This window comes from Coturnix japonica, chromosome 5 (genome assembly GCF_054131305.1).
Source record: "Coturnix japonica strain WE chromosome 5, WE-NBRP24, whole genome shotgun sequence".
NCBI lineage: Eukaryota > Metazoa > Chordata > Aves > Galliformes > Phasianidae > Coturnix > Coturnix japonica.
This window is the reverse complement of record NC_140667.1, coordinates 35,633,483-35,660,123: the sequence shown is the minus strand read 5'-3', so window position 1 is coordinate 35,660,123 and position 26,641 is coordinate 35,633,483. Positions and strand designations below refer to the sequence as shown.

The 26,641-nt window shown below is 46.7% G+C and overlaps 1 protein-coding gene and 1 long non-coding RNA gene across 16 annotated transcripts; one reads left to right on the top strand and one right to left on the bottom strand.

The window, feature by feature from the left end:
- Nucleotides 1-691: 691 nt before the first annotated feature.
- Nucleotides 692-20,098, bottom strand: PAX9 (paired box 9). 5 transcript variants are annotated; one of them, XM_085550469.1, is made up of 5 exons: nt 19,850-20,065; nt 18,383-19,009; nt 16,308-16,447; nt 11,511-11,663; nt 692-2,590 (listed from the first exon to the last, which is right to left on the bottom strand). In XM_085550469.1, the coding sequence occupies exons 1-5, from the start codon at nt 19,851-19,853 to the stop codon at nt 2,336-2,338; spliced, it is 1,179 nt and encodes a 392-aa protein (XP_085406595.1). In that variant the 5' UTR covers nt 19,854-20,065; the 3' UTR covers nt 692-2,335. The 5 variants fall into 5 exon arrangements, with proteins under 5 accessions (XP_085406595.1, XP_085406593.1, XP_015720535.2 ...); XM_085550467.1 differs by lacking the exon at nt 19,850-20,065 and adding an exon at nt 19,231-19,520; XM_015865049.3 differs by lacking the exon at nt 11,511-11,663 and having other exon boundaries at nt 19,850-20,098.
- Nucleotides 16,983-26,014, top strand: LOC107315072 (uncharacterized). 11 transcript variants are annotated; one of them, XR_014947236.1, is made up of 4 exons: nt 20,111-20,266; nt 20,977-21,086; nt 23,431-23,542; nt 24,522-26,014. It is a non-coding gene; the product is annotated as an uncharacterized LOC107315072 (long non-coding RNA). The 11 variants fall into 11 exon arrangements; XR_014947233.1 differs by having other exon boundaries at nt 20,155-20,461; nt 24,522-25,211; XR_014947238.1 differs by having other exon boundaries at nt 20,155-20,461; nt 23,457-23,542; nt 24,522-24,659.
- Nucleotides 26,015-26,641: the final 627 nt, after the last annotated feature.

Sequence of the window (26,641 nt, the reverse complement as noted above, 5' to 3'; positions counted from 1 at the left end):
AAGACAAAATAGAATTAGACACCTTGCTAACAGTATGGCAGTGTGGAAATGCACTTTGTGTGCACATTTTGTTGCATGTAATGGTTTCCAACAAACTGAGTATTTTTTTAAATGTTCTACTGAAAGGCAAAGGCTTAAGCATCTCATTAAAGCTAACCAGCTGTCAAACTCCTTGGCTGTACAGATGCCTGAGAGTATGGGATCGTATCTGAGATCAGATCTTTCTTTCCTTAGGGCCATGGTACAATACCTGTATTCTGTACATAAATACTGTTAAGTATTTTTTAATGCAAAAAGCAAAGGTGGCAGCAGCCAGTTGTGTACATCTGTATTTTAGTGGATTTACTGTGTGCAGCATTTGTACTTGTTACTTCTATTGTTAGGAAACTTTTCCCATGGCCATCTCAGTGATGAGACTTGGAAATCTACAGAGAGGACTGTATTTCAAGAGAGAACTGTACATTTCACCTTCCCACTGAATTAATGTTTAATGTGGTGTGCAGATAGACCAATACTTGAAGAATGACGTTTTCTCCTTGGTTTTAACCATCTCTGAAGTAATTTAATATATTGCACATTTATAAAAATACACAATATATTAATATTCTATGAATGATATGAAATCTCACACCAATCTTAATTTTTCTTTCCATATTCATATTCTGAACATACCTACATCATGTGGAAAGCATTCTGGAATAATATTCAGAACTTTATTATTGCCCAAAGAAAACAGGTAAATCTTCAAAGATCGGAACGTTAGCTCTCTTGGGATTAAAGAAGTTTAAAGCAAAATAACTGGGACAGAGTTCTTGCCACTGGATACAGAAATCTAGAAAGGGAAGTCATTACTATTAAATATCTGTCTTTGTAGCACCACCACCAGTAGACCTATAAGGGAAAGAAATGCTTCAGAACAACAATGTAAACCTTACCAAGAGCCGTATTTTACATTCATTAAAGCAGAAATTAAAGACAATTTCCTCTTTAAAAAAAAATTACAGCATAATCTTGGGACCAAAAATGCTGGACATGAGTGAGCTGACAATGAAAGTACAATTCCATTTCACAGTGGTTTTGCTAACTTACATGGCTTTATAAGCATCTTTGCACATTTCACACTAACAGCATTTTTCCTCTGCAGTTTTCAAATTTGTTCAGATATTTTCCATACATTTCTGTTTGTGTACTTAACACAGAATTAGTGTTTTGTGAACCTGGGAGGCTGAGGGCATTGGGGGAGAGTTACTTGGCAGGATTTTAGTCTTTAAATCTTCTGCTAAAGATATAACTGTATTTCATGAGATGCTGAATCCTCCACTGTAGACCAAAGGAAAAAAAAAAAAAGAAGAAGAAGAAGAAAGAAAGAAAGAAAGAAAGAAAGAAAGAAAGAAAGAAAGAAAGAAAGAAAGAAAGAAAGAAAGAAAGAAAGAAAGAAAGAAAGAAAGAAAGAAAGAAAGAAAGAAAGAAAGAAAGAAAGAAAGAAAGAAAGAAAGAAAGAAAGAAAGAAAGAAAGAAAGAAAGAAAGAAAGAAAGAAAGAAAGAAAGAAAGAAAGAAAGAAAGAAATAGATATGAAAGAAACATCCCTAAACCTCATCACCTGAAGCTGTCACTGCACCGTGCAAAGACAACTAAAAGTAGCCAGAAAGTCACCTTTTTAACTTCCAAGAAGAGAACAAACAAAAAAAAAAAAAGGAAAAAATGAAGAAAATGTAACAACGTACTGGGATGTGAAGACAAATGCTGTTGAAAGCCTATATTTACAAATGGATAAAAATACAAACATATTACTGCCTGATGATGATGAAATGCCAGAAGAATCTGAGAGCCACACATTGTCTTGGTTCTGTATTTGACTGCAAAAACTCAACAAAATGACAAAAAAAAAAGTGATCTCAATAGCAGTGGATCGCATAACCTTATTTGTTCTCTAAAGACAGGTCATTGGCAAATACCTTTGATTTAACCACCTTTGCTGATTTGAGGCGTGGCAGAATTTCCTGTGATTATTTTTCTTTATTGATTTCTACACAAATCTTAACAACAATTGCACATTTAACAACTCTGTGGTGATTAAGAATAAATATATGTGGTTTGACCAGAGGTGTGTTAGACAAGTTTCCACTGGCCCTTTGAGGGACACAAGATCTTTACTTAGAGAGTGCAAGGGCATCAACACGCTCTTCTCTGCTTCTGATGCTGCCTTCAGCTCTTTCAGTCCCGAGAAGTCCTGCAGGAGAGCAGTCAGGAGGAGAAAGACCGGGTTCCACCAGCAAGAGGAGAGCAGTCTGTGAGCCTGGTGCTGGGGACACTTGGCCTGGAGCAGCTCCTGCATCAGAGAGCAGAAGCTGTGACTGAGTGGCTGCCTTCCCTGGCTGTCTGCATGCCCTTGAAGGCCAGCGAGGCAGGGAGGTCACAGCCATGAGGGGAGAGTGGCGTGCCTGCAGCATGCTGCCAACCATGGCCTGCCATGTAGCTGGAAGGAGCTGTGCTGTATGGCATGTAGGGTGACACCTGAGCCGACGTGGCATAGGGAGACATGGCTGGTGCTGATACAAAGCTTCCAACTGCTGGGAGGCCGTTGTGTGCCTGAAAGGAAAGGGAGACATATTGCTATGGGAGAAAAACACTTTAGACATAAAAGAATAATTATTTATAATAAGAATGGTTAGGCATTGAAACAGGTTGCCCAGAAAGGGTATGGATGCCCCATCCCTGGAGGTGTTCAAGGCCAGGCTGGATGGGACCTTGAGCTGCCAGATCTAAGTGTCCCTGCTCATGGTAGGGAGCTGGAGCCAGATAATCTTTTAAGTCCCTTCCAACTGAGTTTATGATTCTAAGACAAAGCCTATCTGCCATAAGGAAAGGGACTGAGGCTTTGTACAGGAGCCAAGAGCAGTGATGCCCATGTGACAAATGGACACAAATACCTGGGTGTCCACGATGCAGAGGTGCCTTTGCATTTTGCTTTTAAGACCAACTATCTGCATCAGCCCCGCATACCTCCCCAGGAGCCTATCCATGGCCATAAGCAGCTGCTGATATTTAAGAAACACATATCAAGAGCAAGACAAGGACCAACAAGTATTATTCTGCGATTCTGTTATGATTTCATATTTAGGCAGTCTTTTGTGGAGCCAGGAATTGAACTCAGTGATCCTTGTGTGTCCCTCCTATCTCATGATATTCTGATTCAATTAGTATGGTCTCCTTGTATTTCCACCTGCAGTGCCAGGCACTCCTGCAGCCCGTGATTGCATCTAATGCTGATGCTCAAGACCTAATGATGCTGCTATTTGTGATGGATCCATCCCAGCACCTCACCTGTTCCAGCCCCAGCAGGCTAAGCCCTGAACTACAAGAGTCAGGCACGGGCACAGATACCGTCATAAGGCTCCCCAGAGTGAAAAGTAACAAGTAGCTGGGGAACTGAAACATCTGAAACTCTTTGGCAACTGTTTGCTCAGAGCATGAGTCAGAACTGTAGTATTATTACTGATGATGTCTTTTAAAATGTTTTCTAGGTGTCTCTAGCGTAACCTTGCAAATATTCTTTGCTCACAGCTTCTCCTGGTTTCAATAGCACTTCTGTGCACAAAGCAATTACAGGGCTAGGTCTTTTCCTGCAAGCTATTTTCTTAGGTCCTAGCATGGGCTAGGTAGAAGGGTTTCTATTTAAATAAAGAAGGGAGAGTCCTTCAGTCTGGTGGGATAGGATTTCACAATGAATGACTCCTTATTTAAATAAAAAAGTTCAGTGTTTTACTTCACATCCCGTAAATGCTTCTTCAGCAGAACAGGAACAAAACAGGATCATTTGTCTTGCTTAGGTTTTGATTTGTGTAGTGTTTATGTTTTAGGATCTGTGGTGGTATTTTTTTTCCTCAAAAAAGTTTTCTGAGTATGAAAGAGGGGATATTGATTCAGCAGATCATGTAATGTCTGCCAATTTTTCAAAGATTTAATCACCTGATAAAACTGGATCTACCCTGGACAGTGCAGAGCTGAAAAGCAAAACAGACTTTTGTTCCTGCTGAAACTTCAGGTAACATTAACATTTCACTTGATCGATCTTTTTCCAAATTGCACCTGCCCAAATTTCCAGTATTTATGGGGATAAATGGCACTGGCCTAGTTTCAGGTTCATGTTTCCTAGCAATGTAATTCAGTTCCACTGTCTGGACTGTCTTCTCATTGCTGCTTGGGAAAACAAGCAGTAATCCTGCTGGAGTCAATATAAATGTGTGCAGCAATCTAAAACAGCAGGAGACAGTGAGGAGATTCCAGCCATAAGTCTCAAATAGGGATATTAATTAGTACAAAACATACAGCTGCTGCAGCAACGTAATTGTCATTCCAAATCCATAAACACTTTGTTGAGGCTGCACGCACCTTATTCTTTTGAAAATCCAAATACGTGACCTGACCTTCAACTCCAATTACATGTCTCCTACTGTGTCTCAGAATTACACTTTAGCCTTGGTTCTAAATATCAGTGTTTTCAGCAATGCTAATTAATACAAACCCTCAAATAATTGCACTGTAAATTTCTACACTTCTTAAATCACATGGAAAATTATTCCACTGAATTTATTGAAGGTAAAAAGCATGACAGGTCCAAAATAGCTGCTGCTCCCCAAGCTCCTTGCCTCTTCCACCATGTAAATATTTTTCCACAGAGTATGAAACAACAAAAGAGCATGTATCTGGTTTTCCCAACAGCAACAAAAAGCTGTTCATGAGGCCTGCAAAGCCAGTAGAGGCAGATTGTAACACAGGCATCAAGGCCTACAACTCAATGGAATCCTGCAGGGAGAATGGCAGGAACCCAGGTGGGGGCTGGAAGGAGACCTGGAGCTAGTCCCTGGGGAGCCCCATTACTGGTGTGGCAACATGGGGCAGGCAAACCTCTAGCGTGGAGGCTCAGAAGAGGTTCTTTGGATAGCCATGTGCTCCTCCAGGCTTGCCCACTCTCAAGCAGGTTGGTGCCCAGCAGCAGGCTAGAGGCTGAAAGTCCCATTGAAGTAAAGTGCTTCAGCATGAACAGCGATGTCCTATGAACACTAGGTTGTGCCTTTGTTAGACTCCTCCTAGGCTACAGAAGAGGCACTTGTCCTTCCAGCCTCCTGCCTTATCACTGCTTCCTTCTAACATGTGGCTCTAGGAAAAGCCAGCCTCCTCCCTTACTGTAGAGAAAATGTTTCCCATATGCTGTATAGACTGCTGTGTTGCAGGATGTTCTCTAACCACAGGTGCTTCCTCCTAAAACTCTTTAGAAAAGAAGGATGCTCTAACATCTCATCTGAGTAGAATGAGTACTAGTACTCAGGCTATGAATGCATCCTTCAAAGCTGTGGGCAGTGCTGCATCATGCCAAGCTGGTGGCATGATGCATGACTTGGTGCAATCACTTTACCACACACCTGTCCCCATCCCACTATCACAGGCTGAGAGTCTATTGGTGGGAAAGGTAGCTTTCAACCCTCAAGAAATGACTTCCTGCTATGTACAAACCTAAACTCTGCATCCACGCAAAAGAAAGGTTTCGAGAGATGATGACTATGTCTATAAACATAAATAAAATAGACCAGGGCCAATTCTTCAATATTGAGGATGATCAGCATTGTACATACCCAGCCCTAAAGCTCAGTTCCCTCTGCCCGGAAACAGGGTGGCCTCATCCACACAGCCTTTGGGAGGGCTCCCTGGCCCATGCCCTGCCTGACCCCACGCTGGGGGTCATGCTTTTCTTAACCTACAACCATGAGAACTGATGTTTTCATGCTGTCTTACTGTTTTGAATGTGAGAAAGATCTTGCCCTAAACATTTGGTGCAGAACATGGAGTCAAATATGTAGGGACTTCTCGGGACCTGTGAGATGCTTGAAAGCTATTGTCTCTTCCTCGTTGAACAAATTAATCCCCTGTATTTTAGTTCCAGTGCTACCAAGATTTACCGCTTGAAGACTGAGTGATGTGATTGTCAATAGGTGCCTGAGAAAAATAGGCAGCACTGGGGTGAGCGAGGGCCGTTCCCACACAGAGCAGGGTTCTGCTTCAGTGGGTGACTGTGCCATCCTGGCAAAGCAGGTCCAGTAGTCCCAATTCCAAGCTGAGTCACCTTATGTGACTTAAAACAGTGGCACTCAGAAAAAAAATAAAAATAAAAAACAACACTAATTTTCATCTCTGACTTTCAGCATCGAGGGATTTGATGCAATGATTTTAGCCACAAGGTTTTTTCTGCTAAAGAGCTGTAGATAAAGCATGCAGGTTATCAGAAGAGTTGACTCTTGTCTGTCAATCTGGCACTTTTTACAAACGTGACATTCACTTAAAATAAATTGAGAGGATTAAGTTCCATGAGCCTGTACACAGTCTCATAAGTCAATAATTCATCCTGCAGTATTTCAGACAGGGGAAATGAGCACCAAAATGCAAACATTCATAATTAGGAGTGTGAGAACCCCATGGTGATTATGGATTTTTAAAACCGTTGGAACTTATTTTAAACGAAGAGCCTCTTGAACCTTGTTTTTAAGTTTTATAAACATTTTTCTCCTTAATTCAAACCATTGCTTTTCAAGGGAAACAATTTAAAAACAAATAGTCTAACATGTAGTTCTTACTGAGGGAGAATGTCTCCTGTGCCAGCAACGATCAGAGTTCCTGCTTCCCTGGCTGGCTTCTACAGAGAGCAGAGGGAAACAATTGCTCTTCATTGCTGCCTCTACTGATGTTTGGAAGCAACTGATGGAATAACTGCTTCCAAATTTCAGGGCTGTGCTGTCAACCTAGAACACGTGACCCGTGAATTCAGTGAAACATGTTCTCACAGAGGTACTTGCAAACAACAGCCGAGTCAGGATCACAAGTTCAGTCTCGTGCCGTCCTACTGAGTTACTGTGATACATGCCAGCACAAGTGAAAAGAATATCCAGGAGGAATCAAAGCCACAGAGACTTAAAATGTCACTTTATGTGATGTAAAATGATGATGCTGTGTGCGTTTTCACCAGGGAAGGAGGTGACTCAGTAGTTTTAAACTGAGGGACTTGTAGTCTTAGACACTCTAAGTATGGTGCATTGTTTTAAGTCTGTTTGGGATTTGGGACATAAAGGGTTGGGTGGATTGTGCGGGGTTGTCTTTGGAACAAATAACTTCCACCAACTGTTTAGATTCCTACAAGTCAAAACCTAAGATTGCCACCCACAACTCAGTTTCTGCTATGGAGCTTACACTGGTGTAACACGCCATACAGCTCAGCCTTGGCCTCCTCTCTGCTGCATTTCAGGTCAAAAAATTTCTGCACAGGCTTCCCAATTAATCCGTGTCAGACAAGCAATGTGACATTTTTTTCTGTCTTGGCCATATTAATACCAGGCAAAACACAAGCTAGACTACACTTTCAGGCATAAATTCAACTTACATCCAGTAACTGAATTACACTGTTTTGTTTCACCCTTTTCTCTGCTCTTCTTTTCAGTCTTTTGCTTGCTGTATATGTTCTCTGAGTATCAAAATTAGATCCCCTCCATGTGATCCCTTCATGTGTAGCTTCTAAATGTTTCCAAAAGTGACCCAGAGTCATCTGCAGTTTCTCAGAAATAGCATTCAAAATTGGAAGTCTGCATTTATGTTAAATTTAAACTGATAGCAATCATGAAAAGAATCTCATTCCGAGTTTACATGGTACAAATGAGAGATAGATGCCACCTCAGTTTCACAGTCTGACTCTAAAGTAGACAGTTGACTCTGTCCAAAAGAATGCCTATGATTCTTCTCATGTTAAATTATTTGAGTCTGTCCATTGCAATGTAATTGCTACAGTATTGTTTTGTAGGGATAATGTATTATGTAGATGAAGCATTTGTTTTGTGGAAGCATTCTGAATGCTTAGGAAACAAGAGTTTCTGGAGAAATGACACAGACTTCAAGACCAAGCTAGCTGATCTGACAGCTCTGATGAGCTTGGACATGACTCAGCTCAAGCTCCCCTGTCAGAGCCAGCAGAAGCTCTGCCTGTGCCCCTGCTTCAGGAACACGCCTCTGGTTGCTGCTTTGTGTTTGCCAATTCTAACACTTCCTTGGGTGGAAGGAATCTCCCTGCCTCTGGATCCGTGAACTCAGTGATTGCCTTTATCCTCCAGCCCAGCGCCTTTCCCCAAAAGCAAATGAAACAGTTCCATGGAGGTGTGAGCACAGTGTTGTGAGCAGCAGCTTCCAGCAAACAGAGTGGCCTTGGCTAAAGAGCATCACAGACGCACTTACTGCACATTCCTCAAAACAAAAAGTTTTAACAATTTCTGGAATTGCTGAATATCCTGAAAACACAGGCACAAGTAGCTACTGGAGGAGACATTATTTCCACAGCAAGGGAAAAGCATAGCAGGGAGCCAAGCTGAGTATCTCGTCATTCAATCAGAAGAGCAAATGACTTTAAAAACACAGAGGATAACTAATGTTCCTTGTGACATGCACATCATCAGTCAAAAAGGTGATGGTAAGAAGGCTAGGAGCAATCAGTGCAAACAGAAAGCATAAAGGAAGCAAATGTGCTAAATCTCTCTTTTAAATTGGAAGTTAAATGTGATTTATAAATCAGAGCAACACATGGGATCTCGAGGGAAGAGTAAACAAATTTTCCAAGTAAAACATCATCAGCAGGCATGTAATGGAAATCTCATTTTAGAAAAAAGTATTACCTAAAGATGTAAGAATACACCTATGTTACTTTTAAGCTTTTAAAATAAAATATTCTGGTGCATACTGTAGTTAACTAAATTTGAGCTAAATTCTGAAGCTGCTATTCAGTTCATCGGCATCAATGAGAAAAATTACGTGGTCCTAAAAACACTCATTCAAAATCAGCATCCCTCTAAAATTAACATCCTACAGAGGCAAGCCAGAGTTACCTAAAAAATAAACACTACAGAAGTGAACAGTGAATTGATTTATCCAATTTATTATATCTTTGTGCTAAGAAACTTTTAAAGAAAAATGTAATAATTGCTAAGACGGCAAGACAGAGCTGATCCTGCAAACTACTTTTGCAGCCTTTTCCTTATATTGGAATTTTTTTCTGCAAAAATGTGTTCATAGCTCATGTTAGACCATGTCCATATTCTTATATGATGATCTTCTTTTACTAAACATGTTCCCACTTTCATTTTCTGCTAGTGGAAGCAGAAGGCTAGAATGGACAGATTCTGAAAAGTGAAAACATTTTCATTGAATGATTTTTAAATCCAAAAAGCCTTAAATGGAGGGGCAACATTTTGTAGATAGGAAACTACTTTGAAACATGTGCCTTAATTTTCAATAAGAACTGGAGAGGTAATGCACAGAAATTAAGGAGCTTCTAAAATAGCACATGGGCAAGATGTTTGTAGTCAGTTTGCCTTGCAGCCAAGCTGGGTTGATTCCCAGAACATTAGACTTTGAAAAATAGGAAGAAAACTTTCAAGGCTGAGAAGTTACAGGATCTCTCCACTCTATATTGTGTAAAGCAATGCTGATATTCTATTTAAAGACACAGTTAAAACAGAGAATATGCAGCCTTACATGCTTTGCAACATTGCAAACATATGCAGTTATCCAGTTCTATACCATCTCTCTTACACTGATGCTTTTATCTTTGCATCTGTTTTTCCCGTTATTAAATTCAATGGTCCTTGCATTACATTATACCACATGAGCAAATCAGGCTACCTCTAAAATAAAGTTCATCTGCTTAATAATGAGCAGATCCTATTCCCTGTGCTTAATATGCTTTTTTATTAACTTAAAGTTCCTTCCTTCACTTGTGGGCATCCCCAGCTGCACTGAATAACATAGAAATCAGATAGGATCAACTGAGTGTTTCAACTGAACTTGCAACATGCATCAAGATCACTCTTAATTATATTTTCTTATCAAATTTTGAATCTTATCCTCTTCGGGGAAATAAAAATGCTCTTTTGGAAACAGTATTAACTGGAATTTACACACCACCACTGATGCTTTCCTAAAGGAGCCATGGGCATTTTACATCTTTTCCAAAACCAACTACAACAGAAACAAAACAAAACAAAATAAAATAAAATAAAATAAAATAAAATAAAATAAAATAAAATAAAATAAAATAAAATAAAATAAAATAAAATAAACCTCTTTCACAGAGACTTAAAAAGGTGAAAACAATCTGAGAAATCCCCTATAAAAACAGCAGAGGAAAAGAGGGATGAGAGAAAAAATGCTGAGACAAGATGGACTGAGGGAAAACAGTGTTCTCCAAGGAAATAGGGTGAGCAAGTATTTTAGATGCTTCCTCAAAAGAGAATGATTTTAGGTGATTTTCACTGTGAAATTATTTCTATCATTTAGGACACATCCTGCTTGTACTAATAAGTCTGCCTAAAATGTTTTCCAAAAGTTGAGTATGGTGCAAATGCTGTAGGTTCACTGAATGGTTGTTTTCCATTCACACTCCAATTTTGGAAGAACAGTGTAAATGGAATTCACCACCTTTCCAATGAAAGTGTTGGCTCTTGGGTTATTTTCTATTATTTAGCAAATCTCACAATTGTATTTACTTTGAGTAATAAAGTTTTATTTTGATTGTAAAAATTAAACTTGAACTTCCTTTAGACAGATACACTGTCCTTAGTAGGACAAAAGGGAAGCTCAGGAAAAGTCATGCCTTGAGAACAAAGTCCCCTGCATATGAACTAGCAACATAATTGCATTGTTTTAAAACAGATTCACACAGTAATTCACCCCTAGAATTTTGACAAAATCTGGAGTTTTGCAGAGCAACTATGGGCATTAAACAAGTAAACACAATGAGTGGAATAAGCATTTGTTCTTCCTAGAGTTATGTTTTAAACTATGATGTATTAGCAAAAATCTTTATGAAAAAAAAAATGCCTTCTCTGTACAGTATATGTAACAATATATTGTAATTTAAATATAGTGTTATTTAAATGAAACTGAAGTTGATAGAAGGAGATGTTACAAACACAAAGACATCAAAGGGATTTTTGCTAGTTAAAAGTTGGGTAAATATGGGGTGAAACTGGTCAAACCCTCACTTTGTCCTCTTTAGGGAAAACCAAACACTCCCCTTTGCATTCCCCTTTGTCTAAGCAATTCCCAATGCTGTGGAGGCAATTACTGAGCAGCTGGCAAGTTAGGGTGGGTCAAATCAGAGCCCACTGAATAGACATCATCATTATGATCAGACAAATACACAATCCCTAAGAGCCGATACACTGCCACAACAGATGAACAAATTGTACAGCCTTCATCTACTTTTCACTCTCCTGCAAGCACCAGAAGATTGAAGAGATCAAGTCCTGTTTGACCTCCTTGCCCCAACACTGTTCACTGGCTGTGACAGGCATCTCCCACCACTCATGCCTTCCTGACCATGGACCTCTTAGTCACAGCGGAGCTGCTGGCTGCTTGGGGCCCTTGGAGCAGAGGATGCTCAATGTGCAGTCCAAGTATCATTGTACTATTCACTCACCTCTCGGACTTTCTTTATTAGTTTCATCCGGGTGGAGTGCCCTGTAGCCATGTGGGTTGGTGGGCAGGGCACTGGGTTTTGGCCGTGGAAGCAGGTGGCCAGTAAGAGGCAGGTCTCACAAATGGGGTTCGAATGGGGTGCCATCCAGATCACCTGGGAAGGAATCGGGTGCATGTAGTGGGATCAGCTCATGCCCCTCACCCACAACATGCATTGACATGGATGCCTAGACCTTGAGCAAGCCATCTTTGTGAATGTATTATAATAACAGGCACTAGTCTGGAGATAAGACAGAACTGGAGAGTCTCCAAGCCAGGGTCTGAGCCCTCACACCAGACAGAATCTCTGCTTACAACTCTGTTAGGTATTACGGCAAAGAGGCCAAAATGCCCCTCTCTTTAGCAGCATCCCTTTCCCCAGGTATGGGTTGGGAGCTGCTGATTTGAAGCTTTATCATAATGGATTTTCATGGACCCAGAACAGGAGTCCAATTCCCTGAATCCTGGATTAGAATATAAGAGACCAAATGAGCACCCTGCTAATGAAATTTTGCAATAAATAATCTGTGTAGGAGGGTCATGCCATTTTAAGTTAAGTTTGCATCTCACTCCCAAAAAAGTAACTGTATGTTGCGAGTTCTAAGCAGTGCAGATAAAAACAATTACAGATGCTTTGGCCACCACATTCGTTGTTCATCTACAGTCAATGTTCAGGAACTTAAATATTTACATTGCTTACGTTTTTGTGTAAATAATTGCCTAGAATTGCACCCACAATTATTTGCAATCACTTGCCCTAAAATGGAGCCTTCATTTTTATGCCACAAGCAACATGGAGATCAGGATTACCTCATCAGAATGCAGCCAAAGAACAGAAAAAAGAGTGCCATCCCAGTGAGCTGAGAAGTCAAGACAGGAACGGATGAGGAATTTTTGCTGAGGCAGAGGTGAAAGGTTTGCTACTTTGGGGTCCATCTAATATATCATAGAAAGACTACCCACCTCACATTCACAAACCCCCCACAAATAAGAGTGTTTTCAGCAGCTCCAATAGGTTTGGAGTCAGACCTCCAAACAGCTCACACTTTTCTCGAGTAAACTCACAACAACCACTTGCTCTTAGATCCCAGTTACAAACATTTTCCTTTTAGTGAGCATCAGCTCCCTTTGGCAGCATGCATGTCTGCTTCCTTCAATACACACAGAAAATAATTCTGAAAAAGATATATTTCCAAAGCTATTTGCGTCTCAACAAATCAGACAGGCATGTGTCAGACCTTCCTATTTTGATACATGTGCTAATATCAGCTGTTCTTTACGCATCCCTTACGTTAGTCCAGAAAGGCACAAGCATGAGATGGATGAAAACTGAATTATGAATATGAGAAATATTTATTAAATGATTTCATTTCAAATACAGGGTACAACTGGATCCGTATCCCAATGATTTCAGCCAGTATTTTTTTCTTATTGCAGCCATTAATATAAGCTGCTTAATACATAGAAGTACTCAGGATATTCGTCCTTTGTATTAGTAATATGATTACCCATAGAAGACTTCCCCCCCAACACACAATGAAAGTGCTGGTATACTGGTATGTATCCTTACAAAACTTTTACAACCTAAAACTGTCAATCTCTCAAAAAACTCTATTTTCCTTTCCAGTTTCTTTGATTCACAATTGCAGTCTTTGCAAAGCAATATAAGAGAAATGTGTGAAAATACTGCGGTGGGAAAATATAATTTGGCTCCTTACACAAGGACAATAACTTGGGGACATCAGGTAATTAGAAGTGAACACAAACTTCACAAGGCACTGTTGTGACTCCCTATGCAGTCTTGGTGCAGAATGATAGTTCTCCAGGCAGTTCTCCAACTCCCCAACCCAAACACCAAAGAATATTGCAAAGACCCCAGTGACACCAGGAAATTAATAACACTTATAGTGAAAAGTGTTCTACATTCAGCCATTCAATTTCATGTTAAACAAGTGGGACTACATATTGCTGAGGCCAAAATTTGAAGTTTTCCTCCCTTTTTTGTCCAATCCTCTCTGAGACTGAATTCACATCCAAGTGTAGGTAAGGGCTAAATTGCAACCATCCACACTACTCTTGGATCAGCCCTGGCTGAGATGAATGGAGCCCCCTTCCCCCCCAACACAAGGCTGCAGAGCCCTGTGATAAAGCAAATTGGGTATCCATTAGAAGGAAGGAGAAATTCAGTATAGTTTGAATATGCAAGTCTGTTCTTTGGGCTCAGTTCTTCTGGTCTTGCTCATGTAGTGAGAATTTCCAAGGGCTTTCTTGAGAGGTAAAATATTATCTTCCATGACTGAGGTGGGAGGAAGAAGTCCTTTACCCACTCAGTAGCTATGGAGTCCTTTGCAAGTTGCAGGCAGATGAATCTATGCCATGAATTCTGCCAATGCTTAAAATATAAAGCTGATATTAGTTAGGAACAGCAGAATCCACTGTAGATCCCACAAGTTTCTTCATTAATGTGCTTCAGAGCACAACTCCGCTCCCATTATATAACTGGAAAACCTCAGTGAAACAAACACATGCACTGGGTTCTGTGCTGCTCTGTTCCTGTTGTGCGCTCCACTGATTTGTTTGTACGGACAGAACACTGGAGCAAACGCTATAGAGCAGCCACCTCTCTTCTGCCAGGGACATGCTCTTTCTGCCTTAGCAAGATCAAGCATTTGCAATGAGCTTTGCACAGAGAAGATGAAAATTCCATTTACCCTGAAGTCCAAACGGAGAGCTTATTGCAAAGTAATTCTTCTGGCATGAAAATTGTCTCTGTGGCTTCCCCCTTTCCCACCACTCCAGCTACATGATTGCTGGATCTGCGTAAATGAACCAATGTTCTCTCCTGTCCTCTGCTCATTTATTTACATCTGAAGCAAAACGTAGGGGAAAAAAAAAATAAATGTAAACATCCAAGGATGAAGTTTGGTGAAACCAAATTGCCATGGAACAGCACCCCAGACTCACTGGGCTTCAGCAAACAAGCAGCCAAGGCGGTTCTATGTGCAGCAAGATTTTGGCTCATAAATTCCACTTTGCACATTTAGAAAAAAAAAAAAAAAAAAAAAAAAAGGATGTTGCAAAAAATAAAATACAAAAACATTCTTTTTTTTACACCCTTATTAACATTAATTTTCTTTGAACAAATCCTGAATTAGTTACGTACTGAACTTGTGACATACAAGTCAACTAATGTACACATGAATGAAACGGCTGGTAAGCAAGGTGAACGCTGCATAAACAGACTGGTCTGTAGTGCAGAAAAGCCCATTAATACATATTATTGAGGGGAAGAAGTGGGGGAATTCTCATCAGTATCTTCTTTTAGTGAGCAGAGAAAATGACCTTTTGGATAAATACTCTTTAGCTTTTCCGTCCTTTTAAACTCTCTGAACAATGTATTTTTATCAATGATTTCCACTTTATTAATTGCAATTTTCTCCATTTTTAAATAGTGAATATGTTTAAATTACATTTATCAGGTGATCTTTCAGATTGAACAAAACTTTGAAATAGAACCAGTTTTGACAATAGAGCAGTAATATGTTATGAAAACGAAAGCATAAATGCTGAAAGAGTGGGAAAAGGAAGAAAAAATAGTTTCCAAGACCAGCACTGAAAATCACACAATGTTTCCCAGTGTGCCCATTGGGGTAAATGAGATTCCAAAGGTGTATTTTCCTTGAGCCTCATCCTGTGGCTATTTCAGCAGAACCAATGAATGGCCCAGACTGGCACCTAAGACAGCATAGCCTTGGCACAGCCAGCCTCAGCAGAAGATATTTCCATAATTTTTAGTAAGATTGCAAATGATTTATTTGTTCCCTAATAATATTGTGGAAGGGTGAACATTAAGTTTGATTCCATCTTCAACTGCACAGTCATGGCTATAACACTGCAAATTTTTCATAATACGCAACAAACTATATAATAACACGATAATAGAAACAATATAATGCAAACAGATAGAATAGCAGTAAGGGCATCTTATTTTTGCAAGGCAGAACATATAACAGAGTGATTGTTCTCTATGGTACGTCCCATTCTACCTCGGTCACTACAAGTAGCCGCACAATTTGTACTCAGAAGCTCGGAAGGGTTTGGTTCAGCTCCTCTCGGCACCAAACCAATCATGGAGTCTAAAAGCAGACTCATAACTCAGCACATGTGTCCCAAACCTCTGCCCTTGAAGGGGCCAGCAGCACACTGAGACCTTACTTTTTAAATTCCTTGAATTCATTACAGGTGTGACAAAGGAATCACAGGGAAGACAACGGGTCTCAGAAGCTTATCTTACGTTTTGCAGTGGAAAAAGTACAGTCGGGTTTTCATTGTTTGGTTGTGTTTTTCTGAAACCTGCACTGCCCAGCTAGCAACAGTTGACACTTTTAAAGCTTTTCCCCTGGCATAGGATTTGATTAGCAGGCACAAGGATTTACACAGATATTTGTTAAGTCGCAGTTATACTGTGCTGTAATAAAATTATTGGCAGTTCGCAGTCTACTTAAGCGGTTAAAAATGTTTCATGTACGAAGCAGATACACATAAGTTTCGAATTCTTCCCCTACCTCCCGAGCGCCGCGCAGAGTCCGCAGCGCGGCCACCAGGGCAGCGGGAAGACGCGCCGAGAGCAGCAGGGGGACAGAACGCAGGACGCCACCGAGCCGATAGCGGGAGCTCAGCCCCGGGAAGGGGCCGCAGCCCCAGGGCCGAGTTCGGAGGCCCCACGCACCCCCCCGCCCGGCCGGCCCTCTCCCTTTACCTGGCTGTACTTGGCCTCCTGTTCGAGGGAGCTTTTCTCCAGCCCGTTCACAGCATGCTGGGCTGTAGAGGGGAAGCTGCTCCGGCCCAGGCTGCTCCACTCCTCCACCTTGGGGCTGGGGTACGACGAGGTGTCACTCACTGCGGGAAACACGGGGGGCAAAGAGTTAGCAGTAGAGCTGAGGGGCAGCCGTCCCTCGCCTCCTGCACAGCGCTGAGCACCCCCGTCCTCCGTGGAGGGGGAGGCAGCTGTGCCTCCCATCCCTCCAAGCAGTCGGTTAGCAGAGCATCGTGCCACCAGGCCCGGAGCTGGCTCGGCCCGGTGCTTGACCTCCCTGGACTCTGCCAGAGAGACTGACAGGAATCGCCGCCTATGTGTGGCCGTGGACAAAATGCAGCCCGCTGTAGAAGGAAAGCTGAAGCGGCCACCTAACGCACAGGGTTCTAAATACATTGAGGACCAAAACTTAAGACAAAGCAAACAGACAAACCACAAAAGAAAAAGAGAAAAAAAAAAGAGAGAGAGAGAGAGAGAGAGAGAGATCTTAAAGGGAAGAAAATAAAAGAAAAACAAATGGAAAGGGTGGAAAAAGGAGAAAAGTGCCCTATCCTTTACGTGCAGCAGGCGTGGCACGGAGACCCGGGCTGTGCTTGCTCTCCCAACGACCCCCCCCCCCCCGGCGGAGTAGCGTGCGGGGCCGCACCCGCACTGCGAGTGGCTCTGAGAAGCCCTTTGGACACTGGAGGGGCACCAACCTGAGGCTGGTTTGAGAAACTGAGCCCTCTCGGTGAGTGCCCTTTTCTGCTGATCTCACACTTTCCCATGAATAGGGGCTTCCTTTCCGTGTCAGAGAGGTCAGTTTATCCTATAAATCAAGGGCGAACAGCCCCCATCGGCTCCAACGGCTGCTCGGCAGCCCCAGCCCGGCGCTGGGAAGGAGGGGGGAGGGTTACACCGCGGAAAGACGCGTGCGGCTCCGCTCTGAGAGACGGGGAGGGCGAGAGGCGGCCGTGCGGGCAGAGGCCTGTGTCTGCTGGAGGCAGGAATAGGAGGGCTCGCTACACAATTTTGACTCGAGTGTGATCGTACAGTTTGCATTTCTTTAATGCTTACTACCAACATCACCTCCACACGGCCCAGAGTAAGCGCTGTCAGGAGGGTGCTGTTAAGGCCGACTCAGACACATCTGTTTGTGGCAGCGCTGAGTACAGAAGCAGTTCATAAAGCAGAGGGCGAATAAGTGCAAAAACACTATTCGGGTGTACTTCTAAATAAGAGTTATGTGCTTGTGTATTGCCTGCGGGGGGGTGAGGGGGAGGAATGTTTCCTCAAAGTCGGAATAAGATAATTAACCTGCAATACATAAAGGATCACTTCGAATTAGAAGTGCTTCTGGAACCGGACTGCTGCCGTTAAAAAACTCAATGAGAAGACAACTTCCCCCCTCCCCCCTCCGCTCACTGGGAGGGCAGAGCGGGACGCGGGGAGCGCTGGAGGCGGCGGTTCTTCCCGACTGTTGCTGGAACTACAGCAGCCGCCTGGCACTAACCGACATGGAAAAAATGTCCCTTTCCCGGCGACAAAGCGCAGTGAACGGCCGGGGGACGCGACGCGGTTCCCAGACGAAGAAACAGAAAGAAGGTGGAAGGGATACAGAGAGCAAACCTTCGGGGTTTCGTTTTCCCGGACCACCGCTTCGAAGGAAAATACAGCATCAGAATTAAGGCAATTAGGTGACATTTGAACTTCCTGCCTGAGCGTATTTGGCCTGATTGCGAAAAGCAGAGAGAACGGACTGCTCGGTAACGCCGAGATGGCGCCTACGGCCCGACGGAGGCAGAGAACCCGCCGGCCGCACCGGCACTGGCACCGAGCGCGGCCCGGGCCGCTCCCTGCGGTCACAATTGGTACAGCTTGGCCCTGGTGCCACCGGAGACGGCCGATGTTTGCCATCACGCCTGCAGCACTCCCGAACATTGGCTGCATCCTAATCATGGGGCATGTCCCGCAGAAGCTCAGTGTCCGGCTCTAGCTGGGACGCTGCAGAGCTCGCTACCCTCGGGTCCCCTCCTCACCTTGGTCCGTGATGGAGCGGATGCCCAGGATGTCAGTCACCGAGTGGGACGAGGGCCAGGTGCGGGGCATGGCCATGGTGCCAGGGATGGCAGGCACTCCTGGCGGCGTGGGCACCTTGGCTCCCGCGGCAGCGATGGGGCTGGGGTAGGAGTAGATGTGGTTGTAGGGCAGAGCGGGCTGCGGGGGCGGCTGGTGCTGCTTGTAGGACTCGTAGTGGCCCTGCTGGGACAGGTTCCCGATCTTGTTGCGGAGGATGCGGCTGATGGAGCTGACCGACGGCACGTTGTACTTGTCGCACACGCCGTCGGCCAGCAGGCGATCCCGGATCTCCCAGGCGAAGATGCCCGGATCCCTTTGTTTGTAGGTCCGGATATGTTTAACCACCGTGGGGGTGGTGACCCGCGGCTTGCTGCCTCCGATAGCCCCCGGTAGGATGGAGCCGGTCTCGTTGTAGCGAGCCAATATTTTGCTAACACAGCCGTGGGAAACACGGAGCTGACGGCTGATGTCGCACGGCCTGATCCCCAGCTGTGCCAGTTCCACAATCCGGAGCCGGATGGCGTTGGGCAGGGGCCTCCCGTTGACGAACACCCCCCCGAGCTGGTTCACCTCCCCGAAGGCGGGTTCTGCAAGCAAGCACAAACACGGCCGTCGGACACTGCGCTGTGCTCCGGAGGGCTTTCATGGGCCGATGTCATCGCGCAACGACCGCCCAGACACGGAGTTCCCAAATAGCAGAATATCACCGAAATTAAAACAAAAGGGGGGGGAGAGGGAGGGAGAAAGAAAAAAGAGGAACAGAAAGTGAAGAAAAAAAAAATAATAATAAAACACCAGAAAAGAATACCGTGGCAACAAATGTCGGATTTCTCCGAATCGTGCACCGAGCATATTCCAAGGAAGCACATTCCAGAGATGAAAAAATGAGATCGCCCTGACAGAAAGTTCAGCTCTGTTGTCACAGGAAGAGGAACACGAAGAAAAGAAAAAGAAAGAGAAAAGAAAAACATTTTCAGAGACATGGGGGAGGGGAAGGAAGGAAAAGTAGTTGAGGAAATTCTTTTAGATCAGGGAGAGGCTGTGGCAGCGCTGCTCCTGCAGCACCGCCCGCGCCCCGCGTTGTACGAGCAGTTCTGGGGCTGCTTGCGTTTACCAGCACGATTACAGACGGCTGTAAAACAAACGTGCTAAAACGTTAACTGCTCCGATCGGTGTCAGGAATAATATACAACGTGCCACAGGTTGCGGCCATCCACTCTGCCGCGATCCTGCCTCACGGCCGCATAATAACATTAATAATAAACCAAGCAGTCATTAGCTTTTCCTCCTCCCCGCTCTGCCCCTCGGCGCGCTGTCCCGACGTGTAGAAACACGAATAAAGTCAATAAGGAGCCGCGGTGGCACATGACTGCGCGGGTATGAGTCTCCCTCTCCCTTGACAGCCCCCCGCAGATCCCAGCACTCACCCATTCCTCCGAGCGGGACACCTCCGGGGCCGCCCTAAATCCCCACCGCAGCCCCTGGCTCCCGACCTCCCGCTGCCCCGGCCGCGCTCGCCCGCCGGACTCCCTGCTTTCCTCCGAGGAGATGGCAGGGGGGCGAGGAAAAAAAGACTACGAGGAAATCTACTTCCCGGCGAGAGAGCTTTGAGTTCTGCATTTCAACCTCAGGGCAACGTGGGCAGGGCCGGGCTGGGCCGGGAGCCGCAGCCCCCCGCTCCCGAGCCCGCCCCCGGGGGCGGCCCGGCGGCCCTGCAGCCCCGCCAGTGGCCGCGGGAGATGACGGACAGCGCTGGGCCGGCGGCCCTTCCGCTGCCTCTCGCGGACGTGCTCAGCACCTGGTCCCTACCGCAACAGCAACGCCCGCCTAATACCTGCCAGGCGGTAAGCCGCACGCGAAGAGAAATTAGCGCAATTAGGGAGCGGAGCCGGTATTGTACTGGGCACCGCTGTGAGGGGCGTCGGGGCTGGGCCCGGCGTTCCGCGGGTTCCCCAGCCCCAGAAAGCGGCTGCGTAGAAAGCGGACGGTGCCTGGGAACGCATACGGCTCTCCTGTCTTTGCTCTGCTGATCTGGCAGAGTAGGTCTTTGTTTTCAGCCCTCTTTACAGTAAAGCACTTTTTGACTACTGAACATATCATGGGTGGTGCAGGAGAGGGTGGCAAACGGCGGCGGTTACATTATTTTTGGTGCAAGCCACGAAGCTGTCGGGAATTCAGCTGCAGCCTCGAGACGAGATGGGCCGGGGGCCCCCGGTATATCCCCGCGGCCCGAACACCCCCGAGTTTTGGTTTAATCGCCTCGCCAAACGATACACTGCGCTGAACTACTCGTCCTGCAGCCCATTCGACTTTATCAAGGACACTGCTCCGTATTAACGGTTAAAAGAAAAACAGACAAGGCTGGTAGGAATTAGAGCGTGCGTGGGTCACGGCGTGTTTGGTTTGGCAGTGGGTGCGCGGATCCCACTCTATGTGCTTCTCTCATGCATCCAACGTCTGTTGCAAATCACGGGCTTCCCAACCTCGACCAAGAAGTTACCGTAATTTCTTTCACTTTTTTTTCCTGAGTGTTTTTGTTTGTTTCTTTTCATAGGCTCCCAAAGACCCAGGTCCGACAAAGGGAGTAAAACGTGAGAATGGAAATGATACGGTGATGGCAGCGCACGGAATATCGGCGACTGAAATACGGATCTAACGTCTCTGGTGTGTATGAACGCTCCTTATTACATGAAATCTTTGTAAGATACTTCAAATATTATTATTATTAATAATAATAATAATAATCGAGCTAGATTGCAGAGCCTTCACATAACGCACAGTCAGAAATAGGGACGATGCTACGGGGATCTCCCAGAAAATCCTGGCGTGTTGCAGACGTTTTGTGGAGAAAAGAAGACGAACGCGGTTATTTTGCATCTCTCTCCATTTGATCGGAATATTCGCGTGTCCTTCTGTTCATTCTTCGGGTATTCAACTCAACCATTTCCTATGGCAGTTTTGTGTTTGTTTCAGGAACACGAGGGGCACCTTCGGAACACCACATGCGTAAATGGTGCGCTTCCGAAAGTCAGACCCATCACCTCTGCTGAAGGGGTCCCCCGCACTGACACACGCACATAATACCAGTTCAACAACCCGAAAGCGATCGCGTTCATTCTCTGCAGCTCGGCGCGGTGACCTGACCCGCCGCGACTAGTTTTAGGGCAGGAGGCACTGAATTAGCGGGACCCGGATCCAACATTTAATTAAATTAATAACTTAATTTAACAAAGGAGAGGAGTGCGTGTTCGTGAGCCTGCCGACCTGCATTAGCAGTGTGCCCTCCCCAAAGGACAGCAACCGGGAGCCCCGGCCGCTCCCTCGCCGCTGCCGCCGGGCCCTGGACCCATTACCTCCCGCTGCCCCCCTCCCAGAGCCCGACGGTGTGAAACCGGGGCTGAGCTCCACGCATCCTCTCGGTTCCAGCCCGGCCCCGCGGCTCCTGGACTCAGTGTCCCCGACTCAGCAGTGTTCCCCTGCTGCTCGGACGTGAGCCCGAGCCGCTTGTTCACAGTTTCTTACCCATCTGCGCCCATTGTGTTCACAACTGTGTCCTTTCCTTTCACCCCCCTCCCCCCGAGTGTCTTCCAACCTGTCTGTTCCCCTCCTTCCCTCTCCCACCCCTCCACCCCGCCTCTGATCTCCTGGATATTTGGTTTCTTTCCCTTTCTCAATGTGTGTTCCTGATGTGGTCCTGTCGGAAAAGCTCGTTTACTCTGCTCGGGTCTCCAGTGGTTTAAGGATAATGTTTATCAGAAGTGAACGTGCTCAACTTGTTTCCATTCAACTGCTGAGTGTGGGCTGAAATACCAAAGGTCACATCCACAGTGAGTCGGTAGAGGGCAGGGGGAGCCGAGAGGAATATGAAAACATTGTAATATACAACAGCCTGTTGATCGCTTGTGACCCGCCTGGCAAAAAGATTAATTTTTTTCAGGTAGGAAATAATTGAAGAATTGAAGGGGAAAAGTGGCACGGAGCAGGGGCACGGGGGTGAGAGTGCTACAGCGAGGAGGGAGGGGGGTACGCCTGGCAGGGAGGGGGCTCACCTAATGGAGTAGGGGTGGCACCTATGTAAGCCCCAGCATCCCCAAAATGCAAAGCAGGGAAAGGGCGGGGAGCTCAGATTCCGATGGGCAGCCCCACTCCCACGCGTGGCGGCCTCGAGGTCCTGGGAAGTGCCCCTAGAGCCCGGCGTGGGGGTCCGAGGGCAGCTCTGGGCTCTGTGGGCTTCCTCTGGCCTTTCCTCGTGCCGGGCCGGGGGGGGAGAGGGGGGAACCGGACCTTCGGGGGATGCCCAGAGCCGCTCACGGCCGTTCTTATCACGGAAGTAGCTAGTGAGGAGTAGAAGGATGTTCACGCAGCACACGCTCTGTGAGCGGAACCTCAAGAACCCTTTCGAGAGGTCGAGCCCGGCAGCTGCATTTCTTTAGGCGGCGCGGGGAGGTACGGGGCTGGTGCGGTGGAGCTCAAAGCCACGCGGACCTGGTGCGGCTGCCACAGCGACCCGGCCCCGGCTACGCTGCGGGGAGAGAGCTCTGCTGGCACCGCTCTACCTTTCTGCGGGGCATTCAAGGAGAGGAATGGAGCGGCCTTTGTGTACCGTGTACATGTTAAGGATTTCTCTTGGGCAGATATCGCCTCTTTCATTTCTATACGCTACCTTACGGTACGGCGCTGAATGCAACACGCACGTATCTCTGCGCTCCGCTAACGTGTCTGTACGGGTGTGAGAACGGCCATGCAGGAGATATTCGAACATCGCATCCATTAATAAAATGTTCACACATGTACAGGAATATCTGCAACAGTGCCGAATCGCCTAGGGAATAATAATTATTCATTCCGTTCTGCTCCCAAGTGGGCTGGCTTTAGTGGCAGCCGCGCAGTGCCAGGTGTGAGAGGTTTCGGTGTTAAGGAATTGATTTACATGAAGGACGAGTCAGAGAATGGGAGTTTAGCGGGAGAGAGTCTTGTTTAACATTTTATTTGTTTGTTTGTTTTCTAGCAATTACAAGTAACCTTCCCTTACAGCCTTACGAAGCACTGAGGGCAAACTGAAGTCGGTCCTGGGGCCACCGTGCCTTCGACGGAGCTCCAAATCCGAAGGAAAACGAAAGGTGACAGTAGTGAAGCCTCCCCAGCTACAGTGCCGCGAGCACCGCGCTGCACACATACACACAGCCCCCTGCGAAGCCCCTTCGGGAATGGAGAGAGCGGGGGAGCCAAGCGTCACCGAGTAGGGAAAGGCGGAGGGGCTCTTTCCCGGCTGCAACACAGGGTGTAGACAGCCCCGATAGCCTCCGACCGACGGAAACGGCCCCGCCTCAGCCCATGGCAAGTTCCCCTCCGTGAAGGCGGTGTGGATGCCCGCACTGCGCTGCAGCACAACGAGGGCACACGGACAGGTGAAAAAAGCCCTCAGTGGTGCCGACCCGGCGAAGAGTCGATGGCCCTTCCGCTGCCTCTGTCGGGGGCTGCCCGAGCTCCCCTCCAGCCGGCAGATCCCGTTCGGTCAGGGGTGCGTCCCCTCGGCTCGGCCACCGCCCTGCTCCAGCTCTGTGCTCGGGTGTTGAGAGAGACGCTGGGGGGCTCAAGGGGGGGGCTTAATGATGTGTGTGTAACTGGGGCAGGTTTAATAACTTTGCCGCCACTTGTTCTTAGCAGCCCCTCTGGAAACCAGACAGTGTCTCATTAGGGCTTTCCTGGTGCAAACATTTGACTCGAAGGAGCGGTGCGGAGTTAATTTCTCTTTGCGCTAGGATTTGTTTAATGACATAGAGGGAAACAGACAATTCTCGTGTACCAGGCCATAAAGCTACGGAGGGACAGATTTTAAAAGCATTTTTTGTTCTAATCGAGCAATCGGGTTTTCATTTGTCACATGTTACATGAATTTTGAGTAAATGAAAAAAATGCCTCTATTGTTCTGCATCAAATTATAGGAACCAATTGGGAATTCCTGGGCAATTTTCTCCATCTCTCCTTCGCTTCCACAACACCTCGTACCAGTGCCACCTACAGGAACACTCGAGTTCTCGAGCTTGTTTCAGGTCGGAAAGGAGAAATACCGACTCCGAATGCTGTTTTCCTTTGCAGGTTTAACGGAGCGTCTCACGTAGCACCGCTGTGCCTGTGTGTGCGGACAGGCAGCCACACGTTGTGCCAGGCGGATGGACGGGGACTGGGACGGGGATTGGGACGGGGAAGGCGGCAGTTGCCGGCGGATCCTCTCACTTCGCACCGTCCGGGGGATGCAGAGGGTCCCACAGAGTGACCGCAGGCTCCCTTCCCACCAGAGCCCCGCTCAGATCCCAGCAGTGTCCCAAATCAATTCTAATCTATATGCTGGCTGAGTTTTACGAGATGCAGCTCCGAGCCAAGTGCCGCTCCGCCTCACTCTCCTGCACACCTTTGGGGGCTCTACTTTCGCCCGTAGATTTATAACGAATTCCTCAGAAATCCGGGCGAAAAATAATGATCCTTCCCCTCTTGGCTTCAGCGGAGAAGGCCCTGGCTGGAAGCCGGGCTGCCCTCGTCGCAGCCTCTAGGGAGGTGCCGGGGCCGGGCCGGGCCACGCTGTCGCAGGTTGTTCCGCCGGGGCGGAGGGGGGCCCTGCTCGGCTTTGTCCCCTAACCTCGTCCTTCGGTTACAGAGACACTGCAAATGTTTGTCCTCGAGACTTACGGCGGTGGAGATTGTTTCTCATCTATTTCATGCGTGTGCCCTTTTCTCTGCCTCCATTTCAATTCCCCTACCCTTTACCTAAAATGCACATACGTATATCTTCATACCGTACGTATTTGTATTCGTATATTCATATTCATCGTAGATACGGTACATCCGTTTATGCAGCGCGTGTTGTTGATGCCTTCTGGCTCTGGGCAGGAGACACCGCAGAGCGAGCCGAGGTGTGCACGCAGTAGGCACATAGATACAAACCCTGCAGTTCACTTTTGCTGATAGGGTGAGAAACGCGAGCAGGTTTCTGGAAGAAAGAAACCCTTATGACCTACACTAGAAGATTTATGGTCGTTTTAATGTTACAAAGCGTAGAGAAAATTCTATCGTTACAGCTTTGAGAGTTCAATTTCGTTGTGAGAAATAATAACCGTATATTAATCATAATCATAATGCGGACATGGGAGGCAGCCGAGTTCCCCTTCTTCTTTCCCTCTGCGGGTTTGCAGCTGCGCCCGACGGCTCCCGTAGGTGGGAACAGCTCCGCTCCGCTCTCCCCACGAAAGGCCGGCGTCATGATTAGCGCCAGGGGCAATCAGCCATTTTTCGGCGTGAAGTAGCACGGGCATAATCGAGAGTAGAGTCCAATTCGGTTGCCGTTTTCTAGTGAAGTAAAACAAAATTCTCGTCTCGCGGCTTGAAGTTTGGGCAGTGACACCGCGATTCGGAACTGCAACCGCTCCCCAGCCCAGTGCCGGCCTCGGTCTCGGGTAGCGGAGTGGGGCTGATGTCGCCGCCGAACCGCACTAGCCCAGGTCGTGGCCAGGTTTCGCAGCGGCCCATCCCGATTTCGTTTGCAAAATATTTTTTCGACTGCAGTTGTAGTGTAATAAAGGAGAGCCTAAAAGCCACCCAATGGGTTTACAGTGTCCCTACTTGTGATGCAAAGTAGTGCTTTAACTACACGTATTTGGGAGACAAAAAGGCTATTTCAAAGGGAGAACTCAGTGCCTTGCTGCAGCCTTTTCTCCCTTCCCTACACGATATTTTGTGTCGCTTTGCGCGGGCTGCAGGCTCCGCACCTCCCGCGGGGTGCCCGAGATGGCCGGGAGGGGATGGGAATGGGAGGGGGGGGAGTGAGAGGACGGGCCGGGATGCGGCGGCGGAACATGGGTAAAGGAGAGGGAATCGCCTGCCTCTGTCTTCTGCCCACGGGCTGGGGGAAGGGGCAGCCCTGGCCCAGCGCAGGGAGTTCAGCCAGGGCTGCCAGAGTTACAGAAACAGTTGTTAGGTGCTGCCCTTCCTAACGCGTGCCATAAAGGCAGCGCGAACAACACTGGGCCGAGACGGGGATCGGAGCCAGGTGAGGGGCGTCTTGTCTTCTCCTGCTGTGCTGTGAAGTTGGAGCCTCCCAGAGCACCCATTTTCCAGAGGCCGGGCGCTGATGTCTGAGCCCACTGACCGGAATCTCTATCGCAGCCCCTTTCGTCCTCGGAAAGAGGAGTACAGCACCGTTTTGGGCACTCGGGCGTCGGCTC

Coding starts and splice junctions, on each gene's coding strand:
- PAX9 (XM_085550467.1), bottom strand. CDS start 19,405: ATGTCTCTGAAAATGTTTTTCTTTTCTCTTTCTTTTTCTTTTCTTCGT. Junction 11,664..16,307: donor AGGAGGCCAAGTACAGCCAG/GTAAAGGGAGAG, acceptor ATTCCTTCCCAG/GTGATCTGGATGGCACCCCA. Junction 2,591..11,510: donor TAATAAAGAAAGTCCGAGAG/GTGAGTGAATAG, acceptor CTTTCCTTTCAG/GCACACAACGGCCTCCCAGC.